The sequence below is a fragment of the Peromyscus leucopus genome, chromosome 7 (assembly GCF_004664715.2).
Source record: "Peromyscus leucopus breed LL Stock chromosome 7, UCI_PerLeu_2.1, whole genome shotgun sequence".
In the NCBI taxonomy this organism is placed as follows: Eukaryota; Metazoa; Chordata; class Mammalia; order Rodentia; family Cricetidae; genus Peromyscus; species Peromyscus leucopus.
In genome coordinates, this window is record NC_051069.1 from 10,886,217 (window position 1) to 10,902,470 (window position 16,254).

Below are 16,254 nucleotides of genomic sequence, written 5' to 3' on the forward strand. Positions count from 1 at the left end.
GACTTCCTCTTCCTAGGGTCACCAGCCAGATTCGATAACAGCCCATTCTAATGGCTTTGTTTTAAGTGCGAGACTCTCTTGTCGGCGCTGGGGGTGTGGCTCAGAGAGAAGGCTTCCCTAGAATGTACGGAGCCCTGGGTTTGATCTCCAGCAGGGAATGGTGCTGCACACCTGTAATCTCAGCACTTAGGAGGTGGAGGCAGGAGGATCAGAAGTTCAAGGTCATCCGTGAGTACATGGGGAGTTCTAGGCCATCTTCAAATACAGTGTGTTAGGGGTAGTAGCATTTCAACATATAAACTTGAGTGGGGGTGTAATTCTGTCCTTAACAACACTTATAGAAGAGACTGAAGCTCAGAGTCCAGGACAGGACGGTCCAGAATCCTACCCCAGGGGACAGGGTGAGAGCGGCCTCTCTCAACAGTGTCCTGCTTAGCAGTACGGGAGAGAACGCACTCATGGCCGGAAGTGGAGCCTGAGGCTTGTATGTGGGTTTCAACCTGACTCCTGTGACCACTGGGGACATGAGTAGATGTCCGTCCCCTTTCCTCTGTCAGGAGGACCATAAAGGACTCTGCAAGGTGGTTGTGAAGATTCTGTGACGTTGGGACAGGAAATGAAGAGCACGTGCTAGACGGCACCTGCCGTTCCTCCCACATCCCCTCTTCCCCTTTCCCTTTCTTACCATCAAAATCTGTTAGTTACCACAGGCCAGAGGCGCTCACTTATTTCCCCTCAGGTGATTTGCAGTTTCATAGCTAGAAAAACCGAAGGGTGGAATTTCAGACTTCAGCTGGCAGGTGCACGGGGCTGTTGGTGTGTCGTCGTCGTCGTCGTCGTCGTCGTCGTTGTCGTCGTCGGGAGCCTGCTGCAGGGCTGAGGCTACAGCCGGCACCAGAAGAGCAAACTGCCCGATTCCCCGCCCCTCCACCCTGGGGGGCCTGGGGGGGTCTCCCTCCTAATAGACTGCACCCGACTTGGTTTCATTCCGCTTCAAATTGCCCCGTCTGCCACCATAGACTCGAAATGGAACCCTGCAAATCGATTCTGCTGTGCAAATAAGCAGGTGCCTGCTTACTCCGAGGGAGGGGGGTCGCTGGAAATGGAGCCAGGCTTGCGGGGTAGTGAGGCGATGATTGCAATTTGCCGTTGGGGAGCAAACTGAGCTTGGCATACAAAATTGTTTTCAAATGTCCTCTTTGCTGTTTTGATGTATGTAGCCTGTGTGCTGCGGAGATCAGCTCCGGGCGGGCGGAGTGCTTTGCTGGGGCTGGGGTGGAGAGGGGGAGGGACTTGCTTCCCTCTTGTGCTCAGAGCTACTGGGAGCAGGAGCACATCTGAATGCTAGCAATTTGGGCCAATAAATAGAGGTTCAGGCTGGGGAGGAAGAGTGGGTCAGTGTGTTATTTCAAGTAAAAGACATTCTTTCCTGAGTCACAGAGAGTTGCTGTCTTTATCTGTCCCCTACCCACAGGCCATGGCTTCTCAAGAGCTACTTGAAATCCTCCCCATATCACATGGGCTTGTCATACATGTATAGGTCAAAACAGGACACGTGGAAGCAGGCTCTTTAATTAGTACCCAGCCCTGGCTTTGTCAAAGACCTCTTCTCCCACCCTCAGATTTGGGACCAGATCTTCTTCTTCCTCTTCCTCCTTCTCCTCTTTTTAGACAGAACCGTGTAGCCCAGGCTGGCCCTGAATGCCATATGTAACTGGTCCCCCTGCTGCCACCTCCTGAGTGCTGGCATTAGAGGAACGCACCACTCCGCCTGGTCGATGCCATACTGAGGAACAAATCCAGGGCTCAGTGCTTGCAGAGGAAGCTGTCTACCAGCTGAGCTACATCCCCAGCCCCGGGACCAGAGTCTCACATGTGGTCAACAGGGACAACATCCCAGCTCTTCCCTTCAGGCTTTTGACTGTTCCCACCTGTGCTGGCCAGAATGCCAGGACCCACAAAGAGGAAAGCAGTGGTTGGTGGCATGCTGAGTCGCCTGGGCAGTTTGTGAGCGGCCCCTTTGGGGCTAGCCAGAAGCCTTACTCCTTGGCATGCAGCCACCCTTGCTATCGGATCGGATTCCTTATCTCCCACTCTCCCAGATAAAGCCAACCACTCTGGCTTGTTTTCAGCAAGAATCTTGTCATGTTGGTTTAGCCGGGTTCCTCTCATCTCTTAGGGATTTTCCAATGACTGGCCCTCAATCTGCTCCTTGGTTAGAGACTCCATATATACCATAGCTATTACAGTGGTCCTGAGTAAAGTCTTCCCTGCTGTGTGTTATGCAATGATTTAAAGTAAGGCTCTGTTGAGCTAACTCACACAAAGGAGCAAACAAGTAATTATGCATGTTCCTTTCTGGAGACCGTGCACCTTAATAAGTACCAAATTCTTTAGTCTACTTCAAAACTTTTAAAGGATTTATTTAGTTTATTTTGTGTGTATGAACATTTTGCTTGCATGTATGCATATGCATCAGGTATGTGCAGTACCCAAAGAGCCCAGAAGAGGGTGCTAGATCCCCTAAACTGGAGTTAACTGATAGTTGTGAGTTGGCATGTGGGTGCTGGGAACTGAACCCAGGTCCTCTGTTAAGAATAGCAAGTGCTCTTAATTCTGAGTCATCTTTCCAGCAACCCCCCAAAAAATCCCCACTGGAATTTTTTTTCTTTTTAAAGTAGAAAAGAAAAAGACAAACACTTGAAAAGTAGTCTGACGACGGATCAATGAGAAGCCCTTGGGAGGCACATTTTCTGAGGGAGAACCTTCTGAATGCCCCAAATTAGAGACAGCCTGTTCCACACACATCAAAGGCAGAAGGCCCGCGTGCTTCCTTACCCATAGCCCAGGTGGAGGGTGCAGGTCCAGATTCCTGTGTCTATGGTATGACTCTGTTCACTGTAAGCCAGGTATATCAGAATGGTGAATTGGAAACTTGAACAAGGGCCGGGATGCAGCTCTGATTGTATGCTAGAAGTACGGGGTCTGATCTCCAGAGCCCCATAAACTGGGTGTGGTGGTGCATGCGTAATCTCAACACTCTGGAGGTAAAGGTTTGGACGATCAGAAGTTTACGGTCCTTCTGTGCATCTAGTTCAAGGCCAGCCGGGGCTGCATGAGATTCTTTCCCCAAAAGGCAGAATATTAAGATGATTGGTTTTTTTAAAAAATGGAAGCAAATCAAAGCACTGGGACAAGCTCCTGGAGTCCAGTTGAAGAGTCTCAGGAGGGATTATATGAGCATTATATTATATGGGTGGGGGTCAAGATCATGATGGGATCATCATGATCACAGAGACAGCTGACCCAAGCTAGTGGGAGCTCACAGACTCTGGACCAGCATGGGACCGAACTAGGACCTCTGAATGTGGGTGACAATTGTGTGGCTTGATCCGTTTGTGGGGCCCCTGGCAGTGGGACCAGGATTTATGAGCTTTTTGGAGCCCGTTCCCTATGGTGGGAGGCCTTACTCAGGAGGGGGAGGGGCTTGGTCCTGCCTCAACTTGATGTGCCAGGCTTTGTTGACTCCCCAAGGGAGATCTTACCCTCTCTGAGGAATGGATGGGGGGTGGAATAGGAGGAGAGTTGGGGTAGGGGAGCAGGGGAAGCAGAGGGAGGGGCAACTATGGTTGGTATGTAAAATGAAAAAAAAATTTATAAAGATGGAAGCAAATCACTTTCATTAGCTAAGGCCCAAACCTAATTCAAATTGTATTTCTTTTTTTTTTAAGTATATATATTTACTGCTTTCTTAAATATGAGTTTATAATGTCTTTTATTTATTGACAATATAATACATGTATACAATGCATCTTGATCCTATCCACCCCCAACTTCCCCCTCTCACTTGCCCCCACTCAAATCGTGTGTGTGGCACCCAGGGAAGCAAGAAGAGCGTGTCGAATCCCCTGGAACTAGAGTCACAAGTGGTTATGTGGTTACAAGCCATCGTGAAGGTGCTAAAAAGTGAACCCAGGTCTTGTACAAGATTATCAAGGGCTGTTAACCAATGAGTGATCTCTCCAGCCCCCAAACTGTAGATCTTTATGAGACCATAGATCAGCTTCTCTGTCCCCGCACCCCCAATGCCTAACCAGTTTCCCCAGCATTGAATTTATCGTTTCCTAAAATTGGTAGCTAACATGAGAAAGCCACACATCTGCTGCCCTGGTTAGTCTTAACTGTCAACTTGACACAGCCTAGAGTCATCTGAGAGGTGAACCCCCACCGAGGAACCATCTCTAACAGACTCTCCTATGGGTGTGTCTATGGGGGATTCTCTCAACTGTTAGTTAATGTAGGAGGGCCCCGCCCACCGTGAGCGGCACCATTCCCTGGGCAGGTGATCCTGGGCTATCTAAGAAAGCTAGCTGGGCCTGAGCCTGGGAGCAAGCTAGTTAGCAAGCAGCATTCTTCATGGTTCCTGCTGTATTTCTTGGCTGTGAAACGAGTTTCTTGATTGGAGTTAATGATGCGTGGAGTAGCAAGCAGGCCTGCCTTGGGCTTCCTCTTGGACTCCTGTCAGTGATGGGCTGTGATCTGGGATTATAAAAGTCAATCTTTCCTTTTCTAAGTTGCTTTTGGTCAGAGTATTTTATCCCAGCAGGAGAAAGGAAACTGTAACACCTACCATGCAGGTCACCACCTCCCCATTTCATAGGTCCCATGGTACCACAGGGGCATCAGTGTGGTTCTTCTTTTTTGAGATGAAGTCCTGCTATGTATGCCAGGTTGGCCTTGGGCTTGTAGAGATCCTCCTGCCTTAGCCTTGCAAGGGCTAAGATTTCAGGCCTGTGCCTTCTGAGCATGCCTTTTGGCTTACCTTACTTTCTTCATAGCTCTGTGGGAGCTCTTGATAGGAGCAGCTGTGCTCTGTACAGTGCTTTGCTTTGGTTTTCCGTGCTGTGGATAAAACCCAAGGCTTCATGCATGCTCAGGCAGTGGGGGCTCTTGCAGCTGCCCCTTTTCCCACAAGACAGCAAAGGGGAAACTTTAAAAAGGGTGTGACTTGGCTTCCATCATGGGGACTAAATACCAAGCAACATTAATATTATGATAATTTGTCTCTGCCAACCCAGTCCTATATAATGTGTGTGTGTGTGTGTGTGTGTGTGTGTGTGTGTGTGTGTGTGTGTGTGTTCATGCATGCATGCATGCACGTGTGGACATCAGAAGATAACTTGCAGGAGTCAGTTCTCTCCTTCCACCATGTGGGTTTGGGAATTGAACTCCGGTCGTAAGTCTTGGCAGTGAGCACTGTTACCTGTGACGCCATCTCGCTAGCTATAATTTACCTTCCAGAGGGTATGACAGTCTTTAAACCATTGAAATCAGTGGTTCTAGCCAGGCATGATGGCTTACACATGTGATTTTAGCATTGGGGAGGCTGAAGCAGGAGGATTGCTGTGAGTTTGAAGTCAGCCTGAGCTATACAGAGTGAATCTGTCACAAACCAAACAAAATCGGTGTTCCTAACCAGAGTTAGATGTTGCCTCCAAGAGACCATTCCAGTGTCTGAAGACTTTGGGTTGTCATAACTTGACATGGGAAGGGCTTTGTAGTCAGAGTGAGTTACTTCGAGCTGGTAGACAGGCCAGGCACACAGCAGGCCAGTCTTCACATCAAAGAACCATCTGGCCCTGATGCCAGACGTGGGAAGAAACCTTGAGCTAAGCGACGTGAAAAGGGAGTTGCATTTCCTGTTATCCAACTAGCTCAGCAAATGGAAGCCTTTCCTTTTCTGTGTCCTTCCCAGCCCCTGCCCCACTGTGAGTATATGCAGTTCCCTAGTCAGGCAGGACCATAGTCCACTTTTCCTCCCTTGACATTGCATTCTGAGTTGGGGGCCGCTTGCCGCAGTGTTTTGTCGGTTATTGTGTGTATGAGCGCATGCGTGTTCACGTGCAGGTCAGCGTGACGCTGGACATCCTTCCTGTTGCTTTGCCATCTACTTTATTTAAGTATTTATTGAGTCAGGGTCTCACTATGTAGCCTTGGCTGGCCCGGAGCTTGCTACATAGACCATGCTGGCCTTGAACTCACAGAGATCTGCCTGACTCTGTCTTCTGAGGTGTGCTCTACCACACCCAGCTGCCACCATATTCTTTGAGACAGCGTCTTGTACTAAACTGAGTGCTCACCAATTGGCTAGAATGGCTGGCTGACAAACTCTGGGGGTCCTTCTGTCCCCATCTTTCCAGCACTGGAATTATAGGCTCTCACTTCTTCCCATGCTTAGTACTTTACACTGGTGCTTGAAATCCAAGCTCAGGTACGCATGATTGCACAACAGACCCCTTGCCTACTGAACCACCTCCTAGCCCTTTGTTACCATGTTTAATGGATATAATACAATACTTCAAACAAGTCAATACCCCAGGTCTTACCCGGCCAGTCTGAGTTTCTTACTGGAGGTATTGGGGGAAGAAAGAACGATGCTTACCAAGTGGCCTCTTGGGGACTGTGTGGCTCAATGATCCTGCTGTGGCCAGCCTCCCCTTTCCACAGTCCAGGCTCCAGCATCATTGGCCTCATCATCAAAAGGCCTTTATGAAGTGCCTTGTGAATACATCATCCCACTGGGAGGATGTCCTGCAGAGATCACCCTCCCAGCTTTCTGACATCCAGGGCAGGCTGGCTCAGGTAGACTGCATACATGCAAGCCAACCACGAAGGCTTCTAAAGACCAGGCCTTGGGCCTCAGGCGGAGTGCAAACACGGACCCTTAGACAACATTCATGCCAAGGGTAAGCGTAGCTAGGAATGCAAAGCCAGGCCGCACTCCCAAAGCCAGCCTGGCCCTTGGATCCCAACTTGCTAGGGACCGCTCGGAGGACAGGGGATCTCAGGAGCTCCTGGGAAGGGAGTGGACAAAGACAGGAAGGGAGAGGACCAGGTCAAGGAACTGCTCAGGCACGCGGGAAAATTGATGCTAGTCAGAGACCCCTGTCCCCTGTCTCATCTCGGTCCCTCTGTCTCACCTCCTCGCCCGTTCCTTGTCTTCACTCCACAGGTGTTCCACGAGCAGGGCATCCTCTTTGGCTACCGACACCCACAGAGTTCCGCCACTGCCTGTATCCTCAGCCTTTTCCAAATGACCAATGAGACCCTCAACATCTGGACGCACCTGCTACCCTTCTGGTACCTTTCGGCCCCCTGGACAGCCTATCTCATGCAGGATCCTTGGGGGCTTCTTAAGACACAGCTGGGGGGCAGGGAGGTTTTATGCTAGAGTCAGGGGCCCCCCGGTGGGTACAGGTGCATGTATGACCGTCGGGGAAGAAGCTGGGACTGTCATGGACTGAGTACCAGGCTGTGAACTGCCATAGGATTCTAGGGTTTCTATTGACTGGGTAGCATTTATCTTCATCTCCTTCGGTCTTACAGGCTTTGCTGGTCTTCAAGAAGTCTTTATTAAAATGTCACTAACTTGAGCAAGTCACTTAATCTCTCCGAGCCAGGCATTTTCTGCCTGTAGAGCAGGCGTGATCCTCGGTCCGTGTCTTGGGGCTGCTGTGAGGAGTGAGAAGAGACCCCGAGACAGACAAAGACACAGGAGCTGGAGATGTAGCTCAGTCTGTAGTGTGTCTGCAACAAGCCCTGGTTTCAGTCCCTAGCACTGCATAAACTAGGCCCAGAAGCCTCACACTATAATCTCAGGACTCTGGAGATAGAGGCTGGAGGAGTCAAGGTCACCTTCAGCTACATAGTGAGTTCGAGGCCAGCCTGGGCCACATAAGACCCTCTCTGAAAAGACAACAAAAAAGACACAGGCACAGTCGTGGGTGCTTGTAGTTATCTGGGGATTATGGTAGCCATATACTGTTGGTCACCTTTAATGGAGCCGAGCTATGGCAAGTAAGGGTGCAGGAATGGGGGTTCCAGGAAGGCCAAGAGGCTGAGAAAGGTGGGGTGAAGACCAGCTTTACACACCTTGAGCCTTTGCTTGGTATGGAGAGGTAGGACAGGGTCACATCTCCACATTCCAGTGCAGCTCTCTCTGAGTATCTGTGGGGATTGATTGGTTCCAGGATCCCCTGAAGATGCCAGAACCTGCAAATTGTCCATGCGTCAGGTGGCACAGTATTTATAGATCTCTCTGCACATCCTCCCATGCACTTTAAATCATCTCCAGATTCCTTAAAATACTGAGGCAAAGTAAACACTATGCCAAAGGTTGTTACACTGTTCAGACAATAAGGACAAGAAAAATATCAGTTTGTGTTCAGTACAGAAGCAACCCCTCCCTGCTGGGATATTTGGGTTGAATCAGAGGAATTAGAATGTGGAGGTCTGGAGGCTTGGGTATATGTCAGGCCTAGGAGGACCTCTGTGCTGACATGATAACGGATGCAGCTGGAGAGGGGACACCTTCCATACAGCACACGGGATGGCCCAGGCCAGGCCTGAACAAATCCTTTGAGTCAAATTGAGAAACTGAGATAGGTGGAGAGTCCCCGAGTGTGGCAAGTGGACACGAGCCCCAGGAAGGTCCCTGTGCTTCAGCATGGAACAGCCAGCTCTACTGGATGTCAGAAGACAGAGTGGGGGACCCAGCAACTCACAGGAGGCGGGAGAGAAGACACAGTCTTGGGGTGAAGTGGGATGATCCGTAGAGAAGCTTGACTGCCCTGCGGCCTGCGCTCTGGGCAGTGGCAGCAAGATCTGGTAGCTCAAGAAGGCCACTAGCCATGTTAAATCTTTGCTTACGTAGAAATCTGAGGCTGGTAGGATGGGCCAGTGGGTAAAGGCAATGGGCAGGCAAGCCTGGCAGCCTGAGTTTGATCTCCAGAACCTATGTAAAGGTAGAAAGAGAAAACTAACGTCACACAGTTGTTCTCTGGCCTCTATATATGTGATATAGCATGCACATGTACACACACACACACACACACACATTCCATATATACAATGATAAATGCAAAATTTTTTAAATACTTAATGCTATCTGAGCATGGTTGTACATGCCTGTAAAACCTTGGAAAGTTAAGGTAGAAAGATCGTGACTTTGAGGCCCAGCCTGGACTATCCACTGGGGTCCTGTTTCAAAGCGATGTCGACAACAGCCTGTACAGGCTGACAAACTGAAGACTGCAGAAGGGAACAGATCCAGGCTGTCCCTCAGCCCCTCATTCTCCTCCCTGGAGCTGCTGGGGCCGCCTGTTTCTGTGTGCCCTCCAGAGCTTTCCCAGAAAGCCTTGACTGTGGCATATGTGTCCCGCCACCTGTCATTTCTCCCATGGTCTCCATCGAAGATCACATTATCTGTGCCTGAGATGCTAAGGCCTCCAAACAGGTGTTCTGACTGGAGGATGGGCCACAGTTTGCTTAGGCTTTCTTGTTGTCTTTGTTTCGTTTTTTTTGAGACAGGGGCTCATGTAGCCCAGGCTGGCCTGGAGCTCTCTATATAACCAAGGATGATCCTCCTTCCTCTGTATCCCAAGTGCATGTGCCATTATGCCTGTCTAAGTTAGGCTGTTTTGAAGTTTGTGCCACTTTGTAATGCCTGCCATTGCTTGTGTGTCTTGAGGTCCATGTACAGCTAAGCCGTCTACACGGCTTCCAGTGCCAAGCCAAGCTCTCAGATGATCCATTCCAACAGGGCAGGGCACTGTGGAGAATCCGCATTAGGATACCTCAAGCAAGTAGGAGGAGGAATAATCTGTTGTTGGCAAAAGGAACATTTGGGAGGAACAGCAAACAGCTTAAGTGCCCCATCTGCTAGACCACAGGAGAAAGACCACAGTGGCAGCCAGAAAGGCTTTGTGACCCTCCTTCAGCACGGTGTGAAGAGATTTGGAGAGTCCCTTTTCTTGATGGACATTGTGGGAAAGGGACCTAGCTCTCCAGGAGAGGTTCGTGGAAGGGAGGTGTTTGTAGGCAGAACCCACATATGGTTGTAGGCCAGGTAAATATGACTTAGGATAAACTTCCCACACTCAGAGCTCCCCATGAGAGGGGATGAGACCCTCATTGTTAGGGGTATGTAAGCTGAGACTGGAGACTATCTTAGGCGGGATGCTGTAGGAAGGATCGTCTCTAAGGACTGTCTTTTCACCCTACTCGTCTGTTACTAGTTCACTGCTTCAAGTCAATAAGGCGCGCGCGCACACGCGCACACACACACACACACACACACACACCCTGCAGCCTCCCCGGCACATGTCATTTCATTGTAGTGAAGAGTCACCGGATGGGCCGTGTCCCAGTGGGGTGGGAGGCAGAAGACATTCAAGAGGGGATTGAGTGGGTGCATGTTCTGTTCTAGGTTCTTTGTGTGGAGGTTCGTGACTGCACTGTATATGACAGACATCCAGAATGACAGCTACTCATGGCCTATGCTCGTGTACATGTGCACCAGCTGTGTGTACCCCCTTGCATCCAGCTGTGCGCACACCTTCAGCTCTATGTCCAGGAACGCCCGGCATATCTGCTACTTTCTGGACTATGGTGCTGTCAACCTCTTCAGCCTGGGTACGTGAGGCCCTTGCCCTTCCGTCCCCTCACCTTGAGAGTGCCGCTTGCCTGTCTCCCAAGAGACCTGATGGGTTTTGGAAGAGTCCTGAGGATGTTCATACCTGTGCTGTCTGTGGATATACCCTGACCTGCAGTGTTTGCCAATTCCTGTGGTGTAAATGCCCCCGCCTTGCCTCCCATCCTGTTCTCTGAGTGACATCACTGGTTGCAGAGGTCTAAGGAGAAGCCTAGGAGCAACCGCACAACATAGTAACTCCATCACACAGACCCATGCGCTAAGTGTGTAGCCCAGGCTGGCCTTGAGCTCTCTATATAACTTAGGAGTTTGGTTACTGTGGTTTATTTAATTGTAACTTTTAGTGATGGCCGAGATTAACCACAGGCTTGCAAGGACTCTGGAATGTTCAGCTTGGCTCTCACGGGCCACCATGGGCTGCCCCCAGCACATCAGGGCTGGGATCTGGTATACGTGGAAGAGAAAGGAGGACGGAGTCACAAACCACATTTCCCAAGGCTTGGAGGTATCCTACTTGCCCAAAGCCCTGCGGGAGTGGAGCCGTGAACTGCTGGTGAGGCGGTTGAGGTGGTGCTGCCCCATCCTCCTGGACCTTTTTTCCTGACCAGGAAGCCCCTCCTCCTGCTTCTTAGCATCCATCCCTTAGGATGCTGGTACTGTCTTCCTCCCACCTGGACCCGCTCCAGCTGTGAAAGCCAGTCACTGTCTCTGCCTTTGCAAGAGTTTGTCCCGCAGGAGGTTACACTCATCTGTTGTTGTTGTTTGTGTTTTGGCTCTTGTGGGGGGCACTGCCACCCAGCTCCCAAACAAATCACACATGGAGGCATAGTCTTACTTATGAATGCCCGGCCTTAGCTTGGCTTAGTTTCTAGCCAGCTTTTCTTAACTTAAATTATCCTGTCTACCTCTTGCCTCTTAGCTTTCTTATTCTCTTCTGTAAATCTTACTCTTACTCCATGGCTTGGTGTGTAGCTGGGTGGCTGGATGGCTGGGTGGCTGGGTGGCTGGCCCCTGATGTCCTCCTCCTTCTCTCTTGTTCCTCTATCTCTCCTCCCAGATTTCTCCTATATATTCTCTCCGCCTGCCAACCCTACCTATTCTTTCTCCTGCCTCACTATTGGCTGTTCAGCTCTTTATTAGACCATCAGGTGTTTTGCACAGGCACAGTAACACAGCTTCACAGAGTTAAACAAATGCAACATAAATAAAAGTAACACACCTTAAAATGAAATTCTAGTACACTCATCCTTCTCTTCATAATTGTACACTTGCATACCCCTCTCTCTGTCTGTCTCTTACACACACACACCCCCCTCAATACTCCACTGTCCAGTTCTCTCCAATCATTAAAACTGGTTGCCATGGCCCCAACCCCTGCATGTCTCCCCTCCTACATCCCTGTTCTCATTCCTTTTTGGTTCCTTCCTCTCCTCTACCCCATAACTGGGCACACTCTGAACTGTCAGTAACTCAGGATTAACCATGGGGCCTTTTGTCTAACATGCCCAGGAGCAACCTCCCATCCCCTAACATCTCTGAACAAGGGACTCCTAAACCTTACCTTTAAACACTGGGTGAGCCTGAAGCCAGGACTGAGTCTTCTCCCCACCCTGTCCCACCCTTGGCCTACCCCGCTCTTCCTCTCAGGTCCCTGGCTAGGGGTGCTACCTCCTGCTTTGCTCAAGTCCGAACTAATGAGCTTCGGCTTCTCCTCCCCACCTCTGCTTCCCATTCTATCTAATCGGTGATCAAGCTCAGGCTGTTCATGGACCCTTAATCAGCCTGACTCAGACCTGGAGCTTCTTAGAGGCCCTGCCCTGCAGCTCCGCCGTGTTACATGGGAGGTTCCTGCCTCATCTCCTGCCAGGTCTCCTCCCACTAGAAGAATGTTTCAGAGTTCTCATTACCTGGGATAAGGTCCAAACCCTCAACCCAGTGGCTTCCTGAGGGCTGGCTCTCCCTCCCTCCCTCCCTCCCTTTTTTGAAAGAGGCCTTGAACTTGCTATGTAGCCGAGAATGACCTAGACCTCTGACCCTCCTGTTCTCATCTTCGAAAGAGCTGTGAGAACAGGTGTGTGCCACTATAGTGATGTCTGCAGTGCTGGGAATGGGACTCGGGGTTGTGTGCCTGCCAGGCAATCCCTCTACCAACTGAGCTACATCTTCAGCTGCTTCCTGGCGATTCTAATAAAAGCAAGCATTTTGATAAGTTCTTCTAGGCCATCTATGTGCTGAGCCCCTGAAACACATCTTTCTTAAAATATTTATTTTTATTTCTATTTGTCTGTGTGCCACATATGTGGTTGCCCGTGGAGGCAGCAGGAACATCAGGTCTTTTGGAACTGGAGTTACAATTGGTTGTGTGTAACTGAAAGTTTTCCTGTGCCTGCCCAGCTCCCGTGGCCTTGAGGTCCTTAGCCGCTCAGACACAAGTAAATACACAGAGGCTTATATTAATTAAAACTGCTCAGCCATTAGCTCAGGCTTACTACTGACTAGCTCTTACACTTAAACCCAGCCCATTTCTGTTCATCTATATGTTGCCACGTTTTTCGTGGCTTTACCTGTGTGCCATTACATGCTGCTCCCTGGACAGCGGGCTGGCATCTCTTGACTCGACCTTCCTCTTCCCAGAATTTTCCTTGTCTGTTTATCCCACCTATACTTCCTGCCTGGCTACTGGCCAATCAGCATTTTATTAAACCAGTGTACAAAAGCATTATCCCACAGCAGTTGTGAGCTGCCCAGTGTGGATGCTGGAAACTGAACTAACTCTCTCAGGCCCCTCTGATACATATTTTGACACAATACTCAGGTCCAGATCCTGACCTTGTACCACCAGTTCTAAATTCAGTCTAAGATGAATTTATTAACTTCTTTAAGCTTTGTTCTCTTGAGCAGACGTAGGAGGGTTATGAACAAATTCAAATGCTTTTGAGTCCATGTCTATTTCACAGGGCAGCCATTACTGTGATTGACAGTGGTCAGCTTTACCTGCTCCCTGGCCTGTCTCAAACACCTATCCTCCACCAGACCCCTACCCCCAACCCCTGTCTCAGGTCAGCTTTGCTTCCTGCTGTATTTTCAGGCAGGTATGAGGCCCTTACACTTGCACTGCATACAATGCTTGGTGCACACCTTGACTCCAGTCAGCATTGGTGGAACATCTTGGTCCAGACATATTCCTGAGCATTGGGTCTGGAGAAGGGTTCCCTGGTCTCCTGGAGCTGAGTTCCTGGGGGAACTCCCATGGGAACTCTGCGCTGTTCCAGGAAGGTGATGCTCAGCCCTCTCTGTCAGCCCTTGTGTTTGTTTACATGTGTGTGAAGGTGAGGGGACCTCGGGTGGTCCTTAGGTGCCCGGCACTTTTTGAGACAATAGCTCTCACTGGCCTGAGAGTTACCAGTTAGGCTAGGATGCCTGGCTAACAAGTCCCAGGGATCCATCTGTTTCTGCCTCCCCAACACTGGAACTGCAGGTGACTTCGCCAGGCTGTGGTTCCCTCAGGTGACTTCACCAGGCCATGGTCCCCTCAGGTGACTTCTACCAGGCCATGGTCCCCTCAGGTGACTTCTACCAGGCCGTGGTCCCCTCAGGTGACTTCTACCAGGCTGTGGTCCCCTCAGGTGACTTCTACCAGGCCGTGGTCCCTTGCCCCTGTGATCCACCTGTTGAATGGGAGAAAAGGCAGGTTGAAGTCTGGCCTGTTTTTGCTTCTAGCAATGAATCCAAGGTGCTTGATGACTTGAAACATCGGTTTTCAACCTGTGGGTTGAGACCCCTTTGAGGGTTGAGCACCTCTTCCAGGGGGTTCACTTAAGACCATTGGAAAACACAGATATTTACATTATGATTCATAAGGGTAGCAAAATTACAGTTCTGAAGTAGCAACAAAAATGATTTTATGGTTGGGGGTCACCAGAAATAAGAATTAAATGGTTGCAGCATTAGGAGGGCTGGAACCACTGTATTCGAATAACAGGAACTGGGGCCAGATCCAGCCTCTCCCAAAGGTAAGGGTGCAGGTCCCAGCCACTCCGAGATGGGCAGTAGTATCTCTCATTCCTCCAGCCAAAGCTTTCATAGCTAGTCTCTCTAGAAGGTCTTGACGTAGCTGCCTTCCTCACACTCCAAAACCCAGAGCCAAACCCCACGTTCACTGGTCACCCCCTAGCCCATTGACAGGACATCCCTGTCCTTAGGGATGCCTTTTTTTCCCTGTGATACTGAGCTTCTCAGGAAGCACCCTGTCCACAGGCAGATGAGTTTGGTCGTGTCATTAGTGACAGCCTGTGGTTAGAAGCAGGGATTCATCTCCAGGCTGCCTGGGTTTGAAGCTTATTTCTATTTTCTTTTTGTGTGACTCGAGGTGAGCTGCTGGATCTCCTTGTGCCTCTATATGCTCATTTATAAAATAAGTGTAAGCGTCATATGGGACAGGATTGTAAAGACAGTATGCATTCACACACACACACACACACACACACACACACACACACACTCAGAAGGACATTGAGTGGATGGAGAGGCAAGGGGAGGATATTCTGAGAAGGCCCAGAGGCAGGCTAGCTCAGGAGTCCGTGCAGAAGATGAAGGCTGAGGTAGTCTTTCCCGGGAGTCTTCATGGTGCTGTGGCCTGGCCTGGGTCTCAAGGCTGGTGTTTCTTTCGCAGGCTCAGCCATTGCCTACTCCGCATACACGTTCCCTGACGCACTGGTCTGCAGCACCTTCCATGAATGCTATGTAGCCCTGGCTGTGCTGAATACCATTCTCAGCACTGGCCTCTCCTGCTATTCCAGGTACCGGGCACTCTGGTCTCAGGTGGGAGGATGGGGAGGACCTACTGTGCATCCCCAAGGGAGGTGCCCAATGGAGAAGGCTCTGGGAGCCTTGTTGTCCCATGTATTGGTGACTTTTCTCATCGTTAGGACAGAATACTGACAAAAGTGACCGGAAGGAAGAGGGGTTTTCTCTGGCTCACAGTCCATCCAGGCAGGAAGTCATGGCAGCTGCGGCTTGAGGCAGCTGGGCTTTGTTTTTTAAATGTGGGAGGGTAGGTTTCTGTACATCAGAAAGGTTCACCCCAGCTTGCCCTCCCTTTGCCAGGATGTTTGAGAAGGGTAGGAGGCAGATATGGTTTGCTCCCCCTGGGGGTGAAAGCGCCTTGTGGTGTGTCCTACACTGGATTTTGTGTGGCTTCATCCCCTGGGAAAATGCAGGGGATGGGGAATGGGGAGGGTCTCTCTCTTATCTTTGTGGAAAGCACAGAATTCAAGCTAGGTGGAGCGTGAATCCGCCTGTAGAGCCAGGAAATAAAGGCCCTTGTCCTGGGCTGCTATGTCTAATTCCAGGAGGAATTAAAGGGTGTGGTTTATAGCCTCTGCACCAGGGTGGAAATCTGGGGATCCCACTGATGGTGGAGAGGGGTTAGGTCTCCATTGTGAATGAAGCAGTGTGCATGCATGGTAAGAGCTCTGCTTACCACAGAGATGCAGTGTGCCTGGGGATCTTTCCTCTGGCTGCCTGGGCTGCTGGGTAGGCCTGGACTCTCCCGGATCTGGTCTTTGGGTCAGGTATTGCCCTGTGTGGTTGGGTCTTAAGCGCCTTGTGGCTCTGGCATTCAGAACTGGGGTCAGCGGGAACAAAGGCTGTGGGTAGCGGGAGTTGAAGCAGCTCGTGGGTGTGAAAGATACAGTCCCACGAAACTGATTTCCCAGGGGCTCACAGTGCAGCGTATGAGGGAGATTTGCTCCCTCTTATCC

At 50.3% G+C, this 16,254-nt stretch overlaps 1 protein-coding gene across 4 annotated transcripts in view; it reads left to right on the forward strand.

Moving 5' to 3' along the window:
• Positions 1 to 16,254, forward strand: part of Paqr5 (progestin and adipoQ receptor family member 5) — a 73,079-nt gene that overhangs the window by 46,034 nt on the left and 10,791 nt on the right. For 3 of the 4 annotated variants that reach the window (XM_028867199.2, XM_037207435.1, XM_037207433.1), the window contains exons 3-5: positions 7,013 to 7,140; positions 10,268 to 10,473; positions 15,165 to 15,291. In XM_028867199.2, the coding sequence (XP_028723032.1) occupies positions 7,013 to 7,140; positions 10,268 to 10,473; positions 15,165 to 15,291 (461 nt within the window). Of the gene's footprint in view, positions 1 to 6,592; positions 6,747 to 7,012; positions 7,141 to 10,267; positions 10,474 to 15,164; positions 15,292 to 16,254 lie in introns of those variants that run through there. The other variant, XM_037207434.1, reaches the window with a different exon arrangement.